At 36.8% G+C, this 23,189-nt stretch overlaps 1 protein-coding gene across 3 annotated transcripts in view; it reads left to right on the top strand.

Moving 5' to 3' along the window:
- Window positions 1-6,028: 6,028 nt before the first annotated feature.
- The window catches only part of trim3b (tripartite motif containing 3b), a 28,596-nt gene continuing 11,435 nt past the window's right edge, over window positions 6,029-23,189 (top strand). For 2 of the 3 annotated variants that reach the window (XM_016240573.1, XM_016240571.1), the window contains exons 1-2: window positions 14,971-15,140; window positions 19,056-19,237. In XM_016240573.1, coding sequence (XP_016096059.1) covers window positions 19,092-19,237 — 146 coding nt within the window. In that variant the 5' untranslated portion in view covers window positions 14,971-15,140; window positions 19,056-19,091. Of the gene's footprint in view, window positions 6,240-14,970; window positions 15,141-19,055; window positions 19,238-23,189 lie in introns of those variants that run through there. The other variant, XM_016240572.1, reaches the window with a different exon arrangement.

Here is a 23,189-nt window from a genome sequence, read left to right as displayed (position 1 = left end):
ACCCCCTGGAAAAAGCTGCAGAGCACAGACTCTTCTTTCATACAGTCCTCAGCGCTCTCACAATGAATGCTGATTTTGTTCCTAGAACTTTTACCAAGTTCTGTTGATGTAGAATATATTTTTAGACTGTTTAAGAACGGACGAAGAAACCCGAGCTTTATAGAAGAAAAGGAGGACAGGATCACTTCATTCGGGACTCAGAACTCTCTTTGACAATACTGCAGCCTGAACACTACAAACCTGCGATCTTTTTGAGCCATCTAAAGTAAGTACACTATTTGGCAATTCTTTAATTTAAGATTAATAAAGGAGAGAAAGTTTGCATCTTGCCTAACTACTGCAATCATTTACATTATATTAGATTATACATTACATTTAAGATTTTACTCAACAACATTTGAGCTTGTTAGTCAAGTAACATGTCCCGATCGTATAGTAAAACATGAATCTACATTGTGGACCAGCCAGCAGTGTGTTTGCTTATTTAAAATGATTTTAATATATTATAAAATAGCTTAATATATTGATATTGTGAGGGAATATAAACATCATTTTGACATGGCATCATCTAAATGGCTCATTCTTAGTAAGCAAGTAAAGCTGTGGGAGCGAGTTATACTAGGAATAACCGTGAATTGCCTTTGGGTTGTTAAATAGTACATCATTTCTGTGTACGGTCGTATGTTGTCTTAGTGGGCTCAGTTGGGCTTTTCCCACACCAATTATTTGTGGTATCAAAAGTGACCAGGAGATGTCCCTATATTTTTATAAATGATTTTGACTGCGTGTGGGAGAGACGTCTGTAACATAAGACTAGCCATGGAAACTCGTTTTTTATGTGAGAACTTTGTTATCTACTTTAAAAAATTAATTACAAAAAGTTAAGTTAACTCCTTTCACTATTTCGCTATTTATACTCGTGGAACTGCTAGTAAACCACTCACTTTCAAAGCCTAGTGTGTTGTGTTGTCATGTCCTGTCTTAAGATTTATTTATTAATTTTAATTAGCCTATGTTTTGTCCTTCTTTATAGATCAGTTGGAATCATGCCTCACTTTAATTCAGCTTGATCAGTGAAAGCAGCTAAATGTTGTGGTAAGTTGGTTAACTCCATTATGATGATGGTATGTGTTTGAAATGAATCCTCTAGTGCAGTGTTTCTCAACCAGGGGTCCGTGGACCCCTAGTGGTCCTTGACGTAAGGCCAGGGGGTCCGTATAATGTATGAATTTTTGTATAAATTTTTTATATTTTGACATGACATGTTCCCATGAAAGAAAACTCCAATATAGCTGATGATGTGGCCAGATACTGGACAAGTCAACTAACTTGAATTATACTTGACTGCATTTGGTCCTCACAAAGATACAAATGATACATAGATGAGTCAATTTTGTTCTGGGGGTCCTTGAGGATGGTTCTGAATTGGACTGGGGTCCGGTACGCCAAAAGGTTGAGATTCACTGCTCTAGTGGATAAAGTGTTGTGTATTTTGGTACTGAAATCTGTAATTGTGATAATCACAATTTGCTTTTCTCGATATGACTTCTGTTTGTGGCTCAGCATGAATTTATGGTCCAATAGACATGCATGGGAGGAAGCTGAGTAAGGTTTCAACTGATAGCAGTACAATGCTGGGCATTCACAGAGTCGTTTCCGGGTCCATGCTTGCTGGAAAAGTGTGAAAATGGATGTGACCCTGTGAAGACATTCACTGATTATTACATGAGTCATGAGTAATGCTGGATATTACCTGTATTTGACCTCCCACACAGTTAAAAACAGAGACATACAAACAATGGTGACCAAATGACTCACATTCAGTGTCATTCAACCTTAAGCATCACAATGAATGGGTGTAGGATTTGAAAGAGATATTGAGAAATAATTACTTGCTCTCATCATACCAGTGTTATACTCTACCAACACGTTGCTGAGCAAGTAAAGTGCTACAAGACTGTTGTTGGTGAACTTTGTTCCTTAGTTGATTAAGACTGAGCTGTAAAAAATGTTTTTTAATCCCTGTGGTTTATTCTCAGTACAATGCACTCATTAGTGCAGCTGGGAGTTAAACCTCTTTTTAACTCTAGTTAAAATAATTATTAAAGTTCATTCTTACCAGTCAGTTATTAAGTAATTAAGCACTGGAATTCCCTGTTTGCATATATGAGGAGGATATTGAATATAATAAAAGAGCCCGGGACCTGGCTCGCGTCTTCCGCTGCGGCTGCACCCAGGGTCCGTGGTGTCCCGGCGCCGGAGTGAAGGACATCTGGGAAGATCGCGTCCTGGGTGCACCGGGCCTGTGCAGAGAAACACACGGAGTAGAGGTGGTGGGAGAGATAGCAGCGCGCTGTGTACTTACCTCGGACTTGTGAGCGTCAGCCTGGGATGTTTCCAGCGCGGCTCTCCGCGCTCTCAGCTGGGTCTGCTTTGCCATCAGGTCCCGGATCTGCTTCTCCACGGCCTCCAGCTCGACCTGCACCGAATGCATCTCTTTATTTATTCTACTTTCAGATTATTCTTACTTATATTTTGTTTTACGTATTGTGCCTAATTTTAGACCTTAGTACTTTCTTAACCACAATTTTAAACCATGAAAATCCATCATAAAATATGATTTAATTTAAAACTGATAATCTAATGATTCAGAAAACAGTTTTTATATTTCTTGTGTGAAAATTGTTATTTTTTTTAATTCCAATGCAAATTGCTGTCATTTCCACCAACAATTTCCAGTTTCTTCGAAAGTTAGTTTACTTGGATAACCTGGAAGCAACAGTGTCATGGAAGCGCTTGAATTTAAATTTAAAGGGGTCATATGATGCTATATTGACCCAGTGCATTGTGATTGGCCGAACACCACAATCACGTGTCGGAAATGTAACGCCCCTTACCATAATCGCAAGCTTTTTAGAAATAGCCTTTGTGCATAGCCAGCCGTGTACTCTTCTAGGTTAAGAAAACTGTCGTCCATAAAATGTGTTGCACAAATTCGAACATCTGGGTTGTGCTGTTCTGTTGTAAATAAATCTTAACCAATGATTCCTAATCGCATCTACTTCCGGAAAGGCCAAATAAAGTGCTTTTGCTTTCGCACTGAAATACACAGCGTCTCCCTGACATCGCTGCATCAACACTACTGCTGTTCCTGAAACCACGCCTTCTTTCTTTGCGTGCACATTTGGGCGGCATTATGCTAATATTTCCACATAGTGAGGTAGATATGTGGGGGTGTGTTAGAACGAGCCGTTTTAGGGGGGTGTGGTTAACTCTTAACTTTTATAAAGAATATCTTTTTGGATTTGAGACTTTAGTCTTTGCAACTTTACAGATCTTTATGCACCAAGAGCTTGTAACACTCCAAAGAGAAAGGAAAACTTGAAATCGCATCATATGACCCCTTTAAGACATATAATGTGTTAAAATGAAGAAAAATCAAGATAAATATGATGTATGAGCAGAATATTTTGATTTTGTGTCATATCTGAGTATTGAAGTATGCAAAAACTGTGAAAATATGAATTTTGTGGATTTAGAAAGCTGTGAAGCTGGCTTGAGTAAGACAATTTTATAATAAATAAATATTTATATTGTATTTATATACTTCCACCACAGAATGCTACCAAACACAATATATCAACTGAGATATGGTAAAAAATTTAATTAATTCATAAAAATAAACATTTTTAGATGTATGTAGGACAAAAGACAAAAAAGTGAGTCCACAGGGCCAAAAGTACTTATGATTGATGAAACACCCTACTTGACATAAGAATAAAAGTGTGCATATCATAAAATATACAAGAGCAGACTTCAGTGTTGCCCAGAGTATTTCTTTAGTGCTCTTTGGAGAGTCTATTTTCCAAACCACAACGTGGGAATCTGCAGCATCACATGTGATGGCATCACCACCCTCAGGCTTCCTGAAGAGGTCTGCCTTCATACCACTAATAGAGCACAAATACACACTCTCACACAGTGCTGAGTGCTGGCTTTGTGTTGCAGTCACATGCAATTTACAATATGGGTCCTGCAGGTCTGTACTCTTCCTGTATGAATCTACTCCAGGCTATCGGGGAAAGAGAGAGAGAGAAAAAGAGAGGGATGAGGAGGAGGAGGGGGAACGAGGCAGTCTGCCATGTGGGTTCTGCTGCACTGGATGCAGTCTCCATGGTAACATCGCTCTCTCATGCAATCAAATCAAGGAATGCGATCAAGCCCGGCCCACCCCCTTTAGCACAGATGCAGTTGTTGCTTTTATCAATTAAGCCACGCCCCCAAGCAATTTGTCTCCGCCCATTCTTACCCTTAGGTTGGTACTTAGTGATGAATTTAACTCAGTTTGTCACTAGATGTCAAGGATACTAATTCAAAAGGTTGCGACTTTGTAGTCCAAGATGCCACCATGTGTTTTTCTCCTTAGGGTGACATAAAGGATATTTTTAGCTTGTCTTGGAAGACTGATGTGACTTAAGTGACTCATATTGCCCAAGCTGGAATTTCAGCACTATAATTTTTCCATTCTGCTCTGCTGAGTCTTATTGTATGTCCTGTGTAGTGAATATCTTTCTCTCTTTGCCTCTGTAGTCATTAATCTTCATTAGCTCTCATGCAGTTAAACAGTCATTATCTTGTCCCCTTGATTTTTCTCCTATCATGTTCTTCCCCGCTATCTCTTCTTTTCCCCTCATTTCCCCTCATTGTGAATTACAGTGTGCTGAGAAACCAAACAAAAGGGCTTGGGATGCCCATGTGCCCGCAGAAAAAAATGCTATCTGCAATTTCATCACACAAGAGAGTCATTGGTTTTTGATTTCTTGAGGACTTTCTCTTTGAGATCACGATGTTGTGACACATCCTTTGTGTGTGTGTGTGTGTGTGTGCATGTGTGTGTGTTTTCTATGGGTATGTAGTGCTGTACACTACAAAAAAATGTTGATCAGTATTTTTGTCTTGTTTTCCAGTAAAAATATCTAAACATCCTACTTAAAGACATTTACTTTGACAATAAAACTTTTTGTTTAGAGGATTTAATTTGGATTAAGTTAATTTTATCACCTGTTAAGAAGTTTTTATGCATAAATTAATATTTACAAAAATAGCATACAAAAGTTACATACGCTTTTAAATATGTTATGCTAAAAACATGAAAGTACACTACTGTTCAAAAATTTGGGGTTAAAAAATTTATACTTTTATTCAGCAGGGATGCATGCAATTGATCAAAAGTGACAGTAAATACATTTATATGTTACAAGCTATGTATATATATATATATTTAAATGCTGTTCTGTTGAACTTTCTATTCATCAAAAAATCCTTACAAAATGCTTCTTGAGCACCAAATCACTATATTAAAATGATTTCTGTAGGATCATATGACCCCGAAGACTAGAGTAGTTTGTTTTGTTTTAACGTAAACTTGCTGTTCACAACCTATGTAACCTCTGTTTCAAAGCGAAATGTTCCATCTGAAAGTTAATTGTAAAAGCTGAGCTGACTTTTTCATTCCAGAATAGAGTCTGATCAAATGTGAGTTTGTTAAAACAACATCTAATGAGCTATTCAGCTGTTGGTGATCATTATCCAATAGCCTGTGTGGCTCAAGTGACATCAGCAGAAGATGAAAGTCGTTTCAGAGGGAAGCGTGACTACATTTTAATTTAATATTGAAAGACAAACTATAAATAATTATTAACAGTAACATCAGAAACATGCATTAACAAAATACATTTCAGATTCATATTGACTTGTTTACATAGTTTGACTTGAAAGCAAGACAAAAATACGTTTTTTTGCAGTGTATGTGATACAGTGGGAACCCTTAGAAAGAGTAAGAGAGATTCCTCTGTATCTAAAGGATGTGTTCTCTCTCTGCCATTTTCCTGTTGCCTTGCACCTTCACTCAGATCATTGGCTGAGCACATCCCCACCTCCCTTCCTTTCAGCCAATACCCTTCCACTATCTACCCTTCCCTTCCTTCCTCATCAGAGTCTCTCTCTCTCTTCTCTCACACACACATTATAGACCCTCGCTTGCTCACGCCCTGCTGCTGCTGCTGCTTCTCTCCTGTCTACTTGTCTTTCCCGCTTTCTGGATTTGCTCTTTTAATCTCGCTGTATCTTCTTCTTTGGGATGAGGGGCTGTAAGGCTGGACGGGGCTGTGCTTGGATGCTTCGCTGAGACCTCTCCGTATCTTTTTCTCTCTGTTTCTGTCAGCTGCGAGAACTCACACGTGAGTACGGCTTCAGGGAGCTCCCTCCTTATCCTTCATTCTTTCTCCTTTGTGCTTTCATTCTCTTCGTTAACTTCTCCATCCATCTCGTGGGTTTAATCACGCTGTCGTTCACGCAGCTTTGAGAAGGACTGTCTGTGATGAATAATTTACTGCAGTGTCTGGCCTCTCCCTTTCAGTCAGCTGGGCATCTCTGACACACGCATGCACAAACACACACACACACACACACACACACACACACACACGAGTGAACGGACATAATCACAAACACCCGCTAGGCTTTCAGCGCTTATGTAAAACAGCAGTGCTTGTGTGCTGAGAAATGCATAGATGATGTGCACCTAGGTGAGTGTGAGTGTGTGTGTAAACACAAGTATGTTAGCTGTCTCCTGTGACGTGTGTGTGATCAGTGTGCTTTGCTTGCACTGATTCGAGTCACACAGGGGAAAACATTGAGAGCGGCTTCCTGTCTCTTAGCAATGATAGGAACTGTCTGAAGACTGAAGATGTGTGAAACATCTTAATGATCCAGCAACTGATCTTCTGATGTATTTAAGAGTAAAACCATTTTGTTTTTCAACCATTTACTGATGAATGCTGTACCCTATTATAGTGACATGGTGTTACAGTCATTGTAATCATCCAAGCAGGCAGCTATAGATAATGTAATAATGACAACAATAACAGCACAATCAAGGGGCAGGACAAGTGACACTTATTATAATATTGTTTTGTAGACTACTTAAATACAGCTGTTGATGTGCTATAAAAGTTTTCTGTCTGTAATTATTTTAATTAGCAATGATAGTTCCCTTGAGGGAAATTACATTGCTTGTTAGTTGCTCTTTTTAAAGTTCTTAGACGGGATTCATTTATATCTATAAATTCAGTTTTTTCATATATGTGACACTGCATGTGAAAACCCACCTAAAGTAATTTTTTTGTGATTGAGTGTTTTCTACAAAATCATCCTTCATAAAGATGTAGAACATTCTGTGAGAATATAACCCTTATATCTTTAATATTGACTGAGTAAGGCCATGACAAAGATTGAAATCATAGTGAAATTAATGGTTGAAATCAAAATTTGATGCTTATCTCATAATTAGATTTTGAGACTTTAGCCTGGATTTCACAGACAGGGTCACATATTAATATAGTATTTATTTATTAATATTTTAAATTAGCTTTTTGTATTTTCAGTTTCCATTTTAATAGTAGCTTAATTTTTTTTATATACGTTTGTTTTTTAAATATTTCTGTTAGTTTTAGTTCAATTTAATACATGTAGTACTTCAACTTGTTTTATTCTAATTTTCATAATAAAAAATGTAATACATTTTAGAAAATCATAATATATTCTAATTTTATTTTATTTTATTTTAGCATTTTATATTTAATAATTTTAATCGTTTTCATTGTAATTACCAATGAGACAACAGATGACATAAGAATAATGATCTATACAATTATTATATAATTTAAATTTATTTATTTATTTATTTAAGAATCTCTAGAGGAATTCTTTCAGGAGAAAAATCTGAGATGAATTAGACTTTAACAAATGTCTCCATTTGCTCTCCATGTAATCTCCTTTCTTTCTAGGAGAAATAACTGAGATACAAAGATCTCATTTGTGATTTTGCTTTCACACTGGCCATTTCTTAGATATTAACATTCAATATATGACACACTTTTTACATAACAATTTCACAAATATTAAGATTCACAGTTTGCTATTGGGCACCTAATATAAAGTGGGACCTCGTCTCTGTATCAACTCTGTGGTCCAATAAAATCTGTAAGAAGCACATGAACAAGTGAATGGCACTTGCATGCCATTATGCGTACGTGTGTGTTGAAGAGTGAAGCCTGTTAGAAAGAAGAACTCACAGGAATGTCCAGCTGGCATTGACATAATGGCACCTGAGAAAATGAAATAAGACTAGACAGTGTATTCAAAATCTTCTTTAGAGGTAAAAGTCAAGTAGGGCTTAGAAATCTTGTCTTTGTTGACACAACCATCAGTTTTGGATCCATACAAACACGGTAGGACAAAATTCTGAAGCTTTTTGTTATAAAACCAAATAAAATGCTTTTTCAGAGTGATTTTAGACTCTGTTTGACTGTAAAACTTCCCTTGATTTGGTGCTGAGAGGTCAAACAGGGATTGCCATGCTCACAAATTACGTTTTAACATCCTTTGGTTGGAGATTATGATGGGTGGAAGGGCAGTGAGCTCAGCTGACAGATGTCTCTGCTTTAGTGTAGTGACGTGAATTGCCATCCATGGCCATTGTTCATGTATGTGTGTGTGTGTGTGTTCTTGTGCTCTGTCCCTTGTAGGATCACATTAAATGCCTCTCCAGTGACATACAACCCTTATTGTGATAGTTATGGCTTCCTGAGTGGCCATTACTCTACCTAACCATCCCCTTCAGGGTATTCTTCTGTGTTTTTGTTTGTATGGGCGAGAGCAATTTACTTGTGATGTGAGTTTTGTCTGCTGGGTGTGATACGTTTGTGGTGTTGTTAATATGGTCAACAGAACCAGTTTAGCTCATTCAACCTGGTTTATAGGCACCCAAGTGGGCATTCCAGTTCATAAACGCACTTAAATGCACAGTTAGTTTGATGTTACATTCATAATCATAATACAAACAGATTCTATTTAAAAGCCTTTGCTGATTCTTGTGTCTGCTTGTACCTAAAATATGTACACTATCTTTGTTCTTATTCAAAAGGGAAACAATTGTGCTTCCTGACGTCTATTGACAATCAGTCTCAGTTAATTGTGGCAGATATTATTTTAGCTTTCTTTGGCAGATGTTTTTTTTTTCTTCAGTCAAATTATTATTCGAGTGACAATTAATATAAAACGTAATATAAATGACATACATTATGCCTACGTGATCCCACTGACTTAAAACAGAAATGTACAGCAGTTTAATATGCAGACGTCGTTCTCTGAGCTAGTAGTTTGATTGACAGGGACAAAAGAGATCACTGTCTGAACTTGTTAGTTCTAAAAAAAAAATCTTTTTAGCCTTAGGATGGAAGGATGTGTGATGTGAAAAACACGTTTTGATTTGAATATGTCTTGCAAAATTGTCAGTTTGCCAGGACATTTACCTGCATTTGTAAGTAAAATGAAACCGTTTTTATACAGCAGTGCAGGACCTCTTAACATGTTGAACTCACTGACAGATACAAACTGTTTGATTTAAAAATACCTGAAGAAGACCAGGGAACCTTTCCTTTTGAAGACAGCTGACTGTGAATGTCAGCGTTCATGTGAAGCAGCATTGCCACTTGTGCAGTGCATGGATGTGCTTGCATTATGTGTGTGTGTGTGTGTGTTTGTGTTTGATGTGATCAAGCGTGCTCTAATGCGATAAAACGAGCATGACAACATGCACATCCTCTACAAAACAATCGTTTAAAGCATTCTCAAGTCATCTTACTTCTCCGCAGGCTTGTTGGGGTTTATTTTGAATCTGAATTATTACCAAGAGATCAGAGTGTTGTGTAATTTCTGTCAGTGTGAGGGGTCTTAGGGAGAATTAGTCTTTCTTGGCTTGGTTACAGATACTATTGACTGTTGTTCCTTGATTATGAAGGCGTTTCTGAGAAAGAGAGAGCAAGAGAGAAATGGGGGAAGGAGGAATTAATGAATGGTCAGGAGAGCTTGAAATATGCTGCCACACACAGCAGGAATATACTGAGGGTGAGATATGTTGAATAAATGATCAAATTTTGGGAGCACAACTGCTTTGCTAATTTATGCATTTATGGATTTGGCATATATGCTTTTAAGCATTCAAAGTATACATTTCATTAGTTCATGCATTCCCCTGGGAGTCGAACGTGATAGTGCCATGCTTTACAGTTTGAGCTAAAGGCATACTAAATTAAATCAATTGAACATGAAACCACATTTGTAACAGATTTTTTTGGACCAAAGCTCTGTAAATCCTGGTCACAGTATTTCATATACACCATCCAGTCATATCCAATGCACGCTGTTAAAACTCAATGTGCTCAGGGGAGCTGAGAAAGACGCGGACTCCAGCTGTAACTTTACCTGCTGGTGTTGTACAGTGTTTCTTTAGAAAAATTTGTGATTTATACACTTTAATGTTTTTGTAATATTTGCATTGTTTTATTTTTGTACTACAAATAGTTTTTCTCATCCAATATTTTGAAAGCACCACAGCCACACTCCTCAGGAAAACAAACATTAATTTGCTTACTTAAAGTCGTCTCAGCATGTTAAACTTTGAGAACAGAAAATATTTAAAATATTTAACATTATGCAGCATATTAATCTAACGTATCTTGTAATGCCCTTGGCAGTTTTTTATTATTCTGTTTGCTCTGTTTTTTTTTGTTTTTTGATGGATGCGTCAGAGCCCTCCAGAACCGCAGCCCCTCTGAACTCTCAGGGGTCTGGTCCTCTCACTATTCAGAGAACACTTGTTCAGTCCTGAACCACAGAATGAGGACACTTTTGCATCATTTATACTCCTAAACTGATAAACTTACTGTATAAGTGAGTTTTCCCACTGAAACACCAGAGGCTGATCCGCAGGGTGACTCACACCCATCTGTGAAAAGCACATGTGCATTAGCTTTGTTAAAACTCTCCACTTTACATATGGCAAGTGCTTTATTAAACGGAGAAGTCTTTGACCTGTTTGTTGGTATTGTTTAAATGCGTAAGGCAGTAAGTGTTCTTAAGTATCTCTTCTGAAAACACACACACTCAAAAAAAAAAACATTAGTTATTTGAAGGATCAGATTATTTCTGACCCATCTCATGTACCCAGCTATGCATGCATTCCCTCCAGAAATATTCCCACAGTACAGAGAGAGAAAGATGGTAAGAAATGATTAGGACATGTGAATGAGCTATTCATGGTCTACTGTCAGGACCAGGTCCAATTAAAGAAATAGTTCACCCAAAAATTACCCCACGATTTACTCACCCTCAAGCCATCCTAGATGTATGTGACTTTCTTCATTCTGACAAATACAATCATAGACAGAGCTCTTTCAAGCTTTATAATGGCAGTGAATGAGGGCAAGATTTTGAAGCCCAGAAAAGTGCATCCATCCATCATAAAAAGCACTCCACACATCTCTGGGTAAAGGCCTTCTGAAGCGAAGTGATGCATTTGTGTAAGATATTCATGTTTGTGAAAAATATCCATATTTAATACTTTAAATACTGTAATTTCTAGCTTCCACGAACTGTCGTACTTGAGTTCAAAAGAGAGTGGCGTTCCAGCGGTTGAAGGCATAGCGTAAGCTCTGGTGAGAATATGCTAGCTTTGCGAGAACCAAGTTATGTTTATAGCAAAGGAATACCAGTCTCCTCTTGGCTTATAACGAAATCCTTTAACATTTTTCTGTACAAATCCTCGTTTTGTACTCCTGATTTGTGTTTTGTTTTGCTCTCTCCTCTGCACTTCCACATTATTGGGAGTTATTGACACTCCATCAGCCCACCTCAAGTTCTTATTGATCCTTTGTCGTGACGGATACTTAATGACTGAAGTGGAGTTTTCTCACCTCATTCTATATTTGACAAGGGAAGTTCTGATTAATCCTGTTAAAAAAACAGACACTATTTTTTTCATTTAATTTTATTTAATTTATCTATAAAGATCACAGAAGATAAGGATTCAAGAAGATACCTCAATAGTCAGTGTTTTTTGTACTTTTTGTCTTAAATTCAATACATTTATCTTCACATTCTATTTACATTACATTTCTTTTTAATAGAATTTTAATTTTTTTGTGCTTTTTCTTCTATTTTTGTTATACTTTTCCAATATTAATCCATTAATAAAAATTAGTCTCAACTGAAAATACTTTAAACTCTACATATTCATAAACCCATTATTTAATAATAATAATATTAAATCTACATATATAAATACAGTGACCAAAATTGTTAGAACTCTTGGCACATTTAAGAGGTTTCTGTTGTTTTTATTGAATTGGCCATTACAATACCCATAAAAACGAACTATTGCCGGAACTACCTGCGATGGAAGGAATCTGCTGGAACATTGAAAATGATGGACTGGGCCCCTCAAAGTCCAGACCTCAACCTTTGGGGCGAGTTGGAAGATAAACTGGACAGATCTATTGTACATTCAAAGCAAAGCCTTTGGCTTGAGTTGCAGAAGGCATGGGATAACATTAGTGTTGAAGTTATCAGGAAATATATTGACACAATGCCAGAGAGATGATCTGCTGTTACTGCTGCAAAAGGTGGACATGCCAAATATTAAAGTTAAAGTGGATAAAAACAGCACGACTCACTTCATCTAATATTTATGCTCAGAGCAACCATCTGCATGTTTCATGAACATAATGGAATTAAATCATATTTTGGAGGCAAAAAAGGTCTGTCAGGTGTTCTAACTATTTTGGCCACCACTTTATCTAAATAAATAAATAAAATAGATAAGTGGCACTTGCTAGTGTTTGAAGAAAAAGCATCAAGTTGCCCTTAAACCAAATGTGAATTGTGAATTGCAGATACATTTTAATAGCTCTAAGAAGAAACATCTAAGAGAAAACTGAGCACAGCTAGGGAAATAAAACTTCATATGTGTCTATATTTTATAGCCTGAGCTATAAATGAGAAACCACAAAGCAAAGGAAAATTCCTCTATGGTGACACCAGCTTGTGAATGTAAGAATTAAAACAGTGGAGCTCTAAATCCCAAATCTGTGTAATGACCACTACAAGACTGTGACATAGGCAGAGCAAGATGAATCCCACTCTCTCTCTCTGCCCTGCGGTATCCTGACAGCATTCTGTTGAGTCATGTTTCCTGCGGCATAATTTCCTCTTCCTCTCTGCAATTGCAGTGACATGCTGTATTACATAACTGGACACAGTAACAGGATGGTGCCTGAGGACTCCATCTGAGCCAAGTGGACTAGACGTAGCATCTTATTGCACTTAAAGTAAAGATTAATTAATGCGATCATCAGGAAACTTTAATTACGCTTCACTGTTTTTGCTGTATGGGAGCACTCCATATGTCTGGTTATTGCACAGATGATATAGGGAAAATATGATATAAAGATAATATTTGGAAATTAATCTCTCCAATTAACTGGAATGACTGAATTTGATGGAATTTAACTGTAATGATTGGCATTGCATGAATGTAATTTTCCCACAGTGCTATCCCACAGTTCCTTGCTGTTTGACCAAACGTCCGGGGGCACGGCCTGCTGCTGACCCTGTGTCTCGCTGTGTTTTTGTGTTTTATTAGTTTTATTTGCTGTTTTTATTTGTTGTTTAGGGTTGTTTGAATGTATTAATTATTATTTATTTGATGTGCTATGTGAATTGTATTGATATGTGAAGAATTGCACTGTCATTGTTGTATGTAAGCGAGACCAAAGACCAATTTTCAGCCAAGGAAACAATAAAAAAAGGTGTGAAACAATAAAGTAACTAACTATCTAACTAGGCACAGCCAGTTACTGATCTACTGGACGGTGCAAAACCCTGACAGATGATATTAGCCTTGCTTAGTAAGTGCAGTGGAAATGCTTTTAAGATTTCAATTGGCTGTTTCTGATGATCTGGTTGAACAAAATTCCCACTTCTTTTTAGGGCCAGTAAGTTCTGGGTGCCTCTACCTAGAAGCAATATTTATCATGTCAGCCCAGATCATCAACCACAAAGCTACTCTGTTACAAAGATCACAAATATAAAGACAGGTCTTTCATTTCCCTTTTACACAAGTTACAGCATGATTAAAAAGTCCAGCTTCAGCTGTGCCTGTTGTGTTGGTGCAAGTTTGGAGCAGTGGTGTCAGTCAGAGGTGTGGGTGTTATCTGAAAACCAGCCACCGTGGGAGAAATCAGACAGTTGATGTTTTCCATTTAATCTCCAGCCGCTCTGCTGATGGATTAAAAATGTCATTCACTCACAATGTATTTTTAAATCTCTTTTTAAACAAATAAATAATTACATTCATAAATATGCAAAAGTATATGTATTAGGTAGAAGTATAGGCCTTGAAATTGAAATTCATAATTCTACAATCTGGAGTCACTCCACCCAGATGTAATGACATAATCTCTTATATAACCATCACACCGAGCAATTGTTTTAAGACTTTATATGTCAGTCAGTTCACAAGCAAGCAAAAGTAGGGCAATGTCCTAAGCTAAACTGAGATTAACATTCATTTAGATGATTTTGTCATGTTAAAATAGTTGAACAATAAAGGGAATACACTGTAAATAATCTTGCAGAAATGAAACATCCCACACTTTCTTGACTCAAAATGATTCACTCACTTAAAAGTAGCAGCTTTATCCACCTAGAAGCTTTTTCCTTTAGAAGCAGGTGCACAGTGAACTGAACACTTTCCTTTGTGGCACACTACAACTCGAAATGTTGTCGTAACTTTCATTGTTATTGTGCATTGTTCATCATAAGCTTTCACTCACACTAAAGTGCTTGCAACTAAAAAGCTGGCATTCATCTCAAATCCTCTCCCTTTCCCAACCCACCCAATCTGTCAATAGGAATTGTTTCTCTCTGAGGCAATCCATGCCTTTGGGAAGAAAACACTGAACGGCCAATCACAGCAGAGCTTGTGGGAGGAGCAAAAACTGTGCATACAGCCTCAGCCAATGGCGTAGCCCGGTAGACGTGGTTTGGCTTTAGCCAGCCGCCTCTTTGTGACATCACAGCTGTTGCTCGGGCAGTGAGAGTGCACTAGTCATGGGGACGACCAGCAGTGCGCTCATCCGGGGAGGGGGGCTTTTATGCTATTGAGCCTCCAGGCCCTGCAGAAATCTCAGAAAACAACAATGGAACCTGCCTGAGAAGTGTCCACTCTGCTTTTGAGTGTAAGTGTGTTGAACCCTCTAGTGTGTTTGAGTCTGTGTGTTTTACATGCTCACTGGAGCAGTGAATAGCTGTGGCTATGAAAGAGAAGAACGCTTTTGTTTCTGTCTCTGGTTTCCTTAAAACAGTTGGTCTGAGGTTTAGGAACGGTTTCATGCTTCGGTTAGTATCATGTTCACGCCTTCACTGCATAGTCTGATTTTATCAGGGTTTCAGGAGACCCTCATGAGGAAGAGCAGTTCAAATATATGTTTTGAGGTTGTTTTGGGGTAAAATATAATTTTTTGAGATGTTAAGCTCTAGTTCTGGAAGACTGAATTATGAGTTTGGCATCCCATGGAAGGTTGATGCATGTCAGAAGCAGTTGAGTGAGTTTGAAAGGTGTATACACGTGCCATGCACACAGTGACGTGTGGGAGTGGACTGTGGGATAATTTTGTAAGAGGCTGCATGACACAATTGCTGATTGTTGTTGGCTTCTTTTTTTGAACAATGACACAGTGTTTGGTTTCTCAATCGTCGCTGTATCTGGGTCAGGGTTGCTGACCGCTAGCCTGACCCCTAAGGTCTTGCAAATCTCGTTTTAGAGGAACAGGTGAATTTACATCACTGTTCAGCGTTTAGAGCAAATTGTGTGAGTTGTCAATCATGCATGTGGGTAAATGACAGAACACTCATTTTTTTGTTCATATCTGTTAAATCATAAAAAATAAAAAATAAAAAAAATATATGCAGTTTATACATACAATTGCTTGAATACACTTTTTTTTTATTTCTTCATATCTATCTATCTATCTATCTATCTATCTATCTATCTATCTATCTATCTATCTATCTATCCATCCAGGAGGAGGATTATAGTTAACCTAAACCATAAACAGAGTTCCCTTGCTTGAAATAAAATAATTTTTACTGAAAGAAAATAAAATATTTAAAAAATGTTTAAAGTTCAATCATCATAGCTGAGGCAAACACTTGTCATTTTCATTTACTTTAAATTGATGTACTAAATCACTAAAACTAGAATAAAAATATATACAAAATATATAGACAAATGTAAAAACAAAAAAACATTTCTTGAAAATAAAAAACTTAGCAGTTTGGCTATCATTATAATTTTTTTACTATTATCTAACAAAACTGCTTTATTACTTATTTACTTATATATTTTTTAAATGTTTGCCAATATTTATATTTTAAATAATGTTAAAATGTCTGTCAAATCAAAGTCATGAACCCTGAGTGAAATTATGTCATTCATATGCAGACCCTCTTGACTGATTATAATGATCAAGGTGTGTACTCTCACATGCATGCAAACTAAATGTATTTTTTAATGTACACTGTTATATGTAATTGACTTCAGGAAAGGTTCTGCGCTTATTTACAGATGTGTTTCTCAATTCAGACCAGCAAATCTCATTTATAAATAATGTGCTTTGCAAACATGTTTAGTCACATGATCATGAATTCTGCGTGTCGTGTATATTTGAGCCCTCGTCAGCCCAGATACCTGCTCTGGCTCCTCTTTCTGTGTTGTGCCACAAGAATCTCAGCCATCCGCTGCTGGACGTGACCCTTATTAAGCCTACCCCACTGAGACATACGTCTAAATATAGCCAGCATACATCAACACATCAAATCAGAGCGGGAAAGGGGGTTTGGGGGAGGAGGATTACATTGAGTGGGCAAAGGGAACTGGTGTTTAAAGCTCTCACGTTACCATCACTCATACGTCCATGAGAGCACATGTCAGTCCTGGAGAATTATCAGAGCAGCACTGGAGTAAACTGAGAACAAGACACTCGCTGTCAAAACATGGCAGAGAGCAGAAGAGAGAAACTGATAGAGTGATAATCACTGGCCTGCAAACTAATCAGATGGAGAGACTTTCCTGAATTAAAGGCCTTATGTTATGTTTCTTTTGAATCTGACTTGTAGGGGAGAGTGGGGTAAGATGTGCCACCTTCTTAATATAGTAAATTGTGCTTGATTTTAGATGCCACGTCTAAATCTGAGCCAATAGGATTGCAATGTTAATACATATACAGTGGTGGCCAAAATGATTAGAACACTAGTATTTTCACCAGCTAAAATGGTTTTAAGTCAGTTATTTCTATCTTTTGCTGTAGTGTGTCAGTAAGAAATATTAGTTTACATTTCAAAACATTCATTTTGCCATTAATTGTAATAATTTATAATTTAAGAAAATCTATTTATGACGTTGTTTTTGACAGCATCCTCATTTTACAGCATTTTACACACACATACAGTGGGTACGGAAAGTATTCAGACCCCCTTAAATTTTTCACTCTTTGTTATATTGCAGCCATTTGCTAAAATCATTTAAGTTAATTTTTTTTCCTCATTAATGTATACACAGCACCCCATATTGACAGAAAAACACAGAATTGTTGACATTTTTGCAGATTTATTAAAAAAGAAAAACTGAAATATCACATGGTCCTAAGTATTCAGACCAATTCTGTGTTTTTCTGTCAATATGGGGTGCTGTGTGTACATTAATGAGGAAAAAAAATTAACTTAAATGATTTAAGCAAATGGCTGCAATATAACAGAGTGAAAAAATTAAGGGGGTCTGAATACTTTCCGTACCCACTCTATATACAAATATCATACTAATATAGTTATATTGATATACTCATTATTATTATTTTTGTTATTATTATATTAGTACTGTTTTTTAATGATACATTTTAAAACAAAATATTACACAATTACATATTTGTTATAATATTAATTTTTTTATAATATGTATATATTCTATATCTTTGATCATGTATTATCTTGTACATTATTACATGTATTATTATTTCATAGAACACGAAGTGAGTCAGGCTAGCCCCATTAAAAAAAAAAAATAGAGCATAACATTCCTGATGTGAACATGAATCATATACAGATGACTGTGACAGATACACATGAAAAAGTAAAAATGTTTTTATTTTTTTTTGTGCTGAAAATTGCATTTCCTACATGCCAGATAAAGTTATTTGTCAAAGCAAATATATCCAGATCGAAAAGAAATGCCATATGCATGTTGGTGAATTGTACATCTAAATTATTTGGCTGAATAATTTATTAAAATACCCATGAATTATTAATCAGACCATTTGTTTAAAAAATGGTAGCTGTGGGGTAAAGTGTGTCAGATATGTTGATACATGCTGTGTCAGTGGACTGGATCATAATGATTTTGCTTCCAAATGCAGGAAATACTATTACAAAATGTTAAATAGTTTCAGTACATTTACTATTATGTTTCACTATATAGTGTGCACAGCTAAATGGAATTGTGCTTTAGTTTAATTTAGATTTATCTAATTTATGTTAATTTTTGTTTTTAGTCCTTTGAAAGGACTATGTTCTATGTTTCTATGTTAGACAATTTTCTTTAACATCCTGAAATAGAATTAATCCCGAATTACTAGTTTTACCTCGGTCTCATATCTTCTTCGCCTAGAGGACAACTAAAGTAAAAATTGGCACAGCATGTACCACCACCGTCAGGAGCTAGTAATGGCCGCAGCAGTAGTTCATGTCCTTGTATCAGTACTTATCAGCCCGCTGTTGCTGTGTCTCATCTGGAAAAGTGGCATGAAATTTGACAGCATCTATTTGCCTCCCCAACCCCATAATCCAATTTTCCACGCTCCTCTCTTCTGATGAAATACAGTGTGTTCTTTTGCCTGCAGAATAAGAGTTATTTTCCTATATTAAAGCTACTGGTTTGGTAGCAACTCAGCAGGCGTCACCTGTCGTCTCACTCTCATGTGTTCCTCTTCATATTGGAGGTTGTCTTCTCGTGCCATACTATGAGCTTTTCCATCATTTCAAAGTTAAAATGGTGAAGCATTGTGGGGTTTTTCAGTAACATAGCATCTTCTTTATTTCAGGTTTAGGTGTGTCCTGGCCCCAGGCCCCCTCTGTGGATGTCTGTCACCATGGCGAAGTTTGAGACCGGCCGCACAAGTCCAGTGGTCCGCCAGATAGACAAGCAGTTCCTGGTGTGTAGTATCTGTCTGGACCACTACCACAACCCCAAAGTCCTGCCCTGCCTGCACACCTTCTGCGAAAGGTCTGTGTCTGTCGGCATAATTAAAGTCCCTCATCTATAAAAAATGATTCTAGTCATTTAATTTCTGGTAATTCCTAATTTGATGATGCTGAGTTAAAAAATATCAACAAAAACTTTCCATCATGTACAGTTTTTTTTCTTCACAAAATTCAATACATGTAGAGTTGAAGTCAAAAGTTTACATACACCTGGCAGAATCTGCAAAATGTTAATTATTTTACCAAAATAAGAGGGATCATACAAAATGCATGTTATTTAGTACTGACCTGAATAAGATATTTCACATAAAAGATGTTTACATATAGTCCACAACAGAAATTAATAGTTGAATTTATAAAAATGACCCCGTTCAAAAGTTGATTCTTAATACTGTGTTGTTACCTGAATGATCCACAGCTGTGTTTTTTTGTTTAGTGATAGTTGTTCACAAGTCCCTTGTTTGTCCTAATCAGTTAAACTGCCTGCTGTTCTTAAGAAAAATCCTTCAGGTCCCACAAATCGTTTGGTTTTCCAGCATTGTTGTGTATTTGAACCCTTTCCAACAATGACTGTATGATTTTGAGATCCATCTTTTTACACTGAGGGCAACTGAGGGACTCATATGCAACTATTACAGAAGGTTCAAACGCTCACTAATGCTCCAGAAGGAAAAACAATACATTAAGCCAGGGAGGGAAAACTTTTTTGAATTTGAAGATCAGGGTAAATGTAACTTATTTTGTCTTCTAGGAAACATGTAAGTATCTTCTGAAGGGCAGTACTAAATGAAAATAATATGATATTTAGGCAAAATAAGAAAAATGTACACATCTTCATTCTGTTCAAAGGTTTTGGTAAAATAAAAGGTTCTGCAAAATGAAAACATTTGACTTCAACTGTATGTATCAGCTATAATGCATTTATCAAATAAACAAAGCCATCAGAAGTCAAAAGTTTTGGTTTTAATGACGTATTAACTTATGCAATAAGTTGCAAGGGGATCGAAAATAAAATGTGTAAATCAGGATTAGGCATAAAATAATGTCTTCAGAATCATTAAAAAATGTGAAAATGAGAAGTGAACAAATAAATGTAACCTGGGTCAGAGGAGTATAGGAATCACGTCATGTCTCGTGGCAGGTTTTCTGGTTAATAAAAGGATAATACAAGACAAATAGTTGTCAAAGGCGAAAATGCTACGAAATGTCATATTTTGTAAGAAAGTGTGACTAGAGCAAAACAGGCACTATTTTTGGAATCAGCACCAAAAATTAGGTTAAATTATAATAATATTAATAATTATTAAGAAACAAGTAATGTTGTCATACTATGATGAATATGATGTTTTCATATTCGCGGTGTAGTTATTGGTAGAGAGAGAACACAAAATTATGGAGAGGAGATTGGGTGATTAAGAGAGCCACACTTGAACTTAAATTTCGCACATGGGCACCATGGCTCCAGCCTGAGCATATTAAAATCAATTATCACAGTTGTAATAACATGCGTAATGATTGAAGTATTGATCAGTTGGTAACCTTCTGATAGGATGGCATATGTTTGCTTACTGCTGATATTCCTTGGCATGGATGTTCTGTCTCATCCACAACATTTTCTTCTGCATCAGTGACAGTGTGCATTAGAATCTCTGTGTCCTGCTTATGTGTCTCTTTGGGTGGTTTGTGCTTTCGGTGGGGTTGTATGTCAGCGGAGTGTTTCCACTGTGATTGTTCATGTTGTGACTGAAGTTTCAGCAACACTTGCCCTCCTAGTCCTCTCGTTCTCACTCCTTCACACAGGAGTATATCATTTATGAAATATGAGAGATACACAACCATTCAAATGTTGGAGGTCAGTAAGATTTTCAGATGTTTTTGAAAGAAGTCGCGCAGAGGCTGCATTTATTTGATCAAACCAATGCAGTAAAAACTGTGATATTGTGAAACATTATTACAATTTAAAATAACTTTTCTATTTTAATATATTGTAAAATGTAATTTATTCCTGTGATGGCAAAGCTGAAATTTCAGCATCATTACTCCAGTCTTCAGTGTCACATGATCCTTCAGAAATCATTCTGTTTTGCAAATTTGGTGCTCAAGAAACATTTCTTATAATTATCAATGTTGAAAGCAGCTGCTTAATATTTTTGTGGAAACCGTAATACATTTTTACAGGATTCTTTAATGAATAGAAAGTTCACAAGCACAGCACTTTTATCAAGGAATAGCATTAAAACGGCTTTTAAAAACACACTTCATCATGTAGGCTATATCATCTAAAAACAAAACGAACAAAAATCTCCAGTCTTCAGTGTCACATGATCCTTCAGAAATCATTCTGTTTTGCAAATTTGGTGCTCAAGAAACATTTCTTATAATTATCAATGTTGAAAGCAGCTGCTTAATATTTTTGTGGAAACCGTAATACATTTTTACAGGATTCTTTAATGAATAGAAAGTTCACAAGCACAGCACTTTTATCAAGGAATAGCATTAAAACGGCTTTTAAAAACATACTTCATCATGTAGGCTATATCATCTAAAACCAAAAGGACCTGAGGCGATTAACAATTCCTGCACTTGAAAAAACGCGCTCTGCAGGCACTGAAGTCGCAGGCACGCAGAGATAACGAAAAGCAAGCCAACAGAATTTCGGAAAGGGCCTGGACATCCCGCACCACCACCGAAGTGGGTCTTCGTTAGAGGAATAGAGGGCGCGGACGGGATCGCAGCGGCGGCGGGCTGTAGTGAATGATTGACATTAGCTGGCTTTGGCTAGTCTCTAAGCTAACGCCTACGTGCCTGTATTGAATATGATTACGCATCGCTCCGGTAGAGTTATTGTAAGCCAATTTGACATTACACAGTTTACACAAAACTTGTCCGTTTCCTTCTAGTTCAAAATAATCCCACACCTTACTGGTCTTTCGCGTGGTCACTTTTGAGTTCGCCACAACTGACACGAAGAAAACTCATGCGAGGTCTGAGGTAAAAATGTAGGCTAGGACCTGAGGCGATTAACAATTCCTGCACTTGAAAAAACGCGCTCTGCAGGCACTGAAGTCGCAGGCACGCAGAGATAACGAAAAGCAAGCCAACAGAATTTCGGAAAGGGCCTGGACATCCCGCACCACCACCGAAGTGGGTCTTCGTTAGAGGAATAGAGGGCGCGGACGGGATCGCAGCGGCGGCGGGCTGTAGTGAATGATTGACATTAGCTGGCTTTGGCTAGTCTCTAAGCTAACGCCTACGTGCCTGTATTGAATATGATTACGCATCGCTCCGGTAGAGTTATTGTAAGCCAATTTGACATTACACAGTTTACACAAAACTTGTCCGTTTCCTTCTAGTTCAAAATAATCCCACACCTTACTGGTCTTTCGCGTGGTCACTTTTGAGTTCGCCACAACTGACACGAAGAAAACTCATGCGAGGTCTGAGGTAAAAATGTAGGCTAGTTTACGCCCAGATACACTTTTTAAAAATAATTATTTTTCACATTTTTTATTTTAACTTATGTAAAATGTTTTAAATGTAACAATGGTAATTTGATGGTAACATAAAATGATGGTAATTTGAATGATAATTATGTTTTTTTTTCTTTTTCTGTTGTGTAATCGACTGTTGTTTTCAGTGTCGACTAGTAGGAAATGTTCCGTTTAGTCGACTAGCACATCCCTAATAAATACACAAACATACAGTATATATTTAGAAAGTATTTACATGTATGTAGATTTATATATTTATATTATTATATTTTATATTATATATAAATATATTTAATATATAAACGTAACATATTTTTCTGAAATATATACATACATGTGTAAAACACACACACACACACACATACAGTGGGGCAAAAAAGTATTCAGTCAGCCACCAATTGTGCAAGTTCTCCCACTTAAAAAGATGAGAGAGGCCTGTAATTTTCATCATAGGTATACCTCAACTATGAGAGACAAAATGAG

Source organism: Sinocyclocheilus grahami, unplaced genomic scaffold, assembly GCF_001515645.1.
Source record: "Sinocyclocheilus grahami isolate Dianchi unplaced genomic scaffold, SAMN03320097.WGS_v1.1 scaffold593.1, whole genome shotgun sequence".
Lineage (NCBI taxonomy): Eukaryota > Metazoa > Chordata > Actinopteri > Cypriniformes > Cyprinidae > Sinocyclocheilus > Sinocyclocheilus grahami.
Note: the sequence above shows the minus strand (reverse complement) of the source record. Positions and strands in the feature narration are given on the sequence as shown.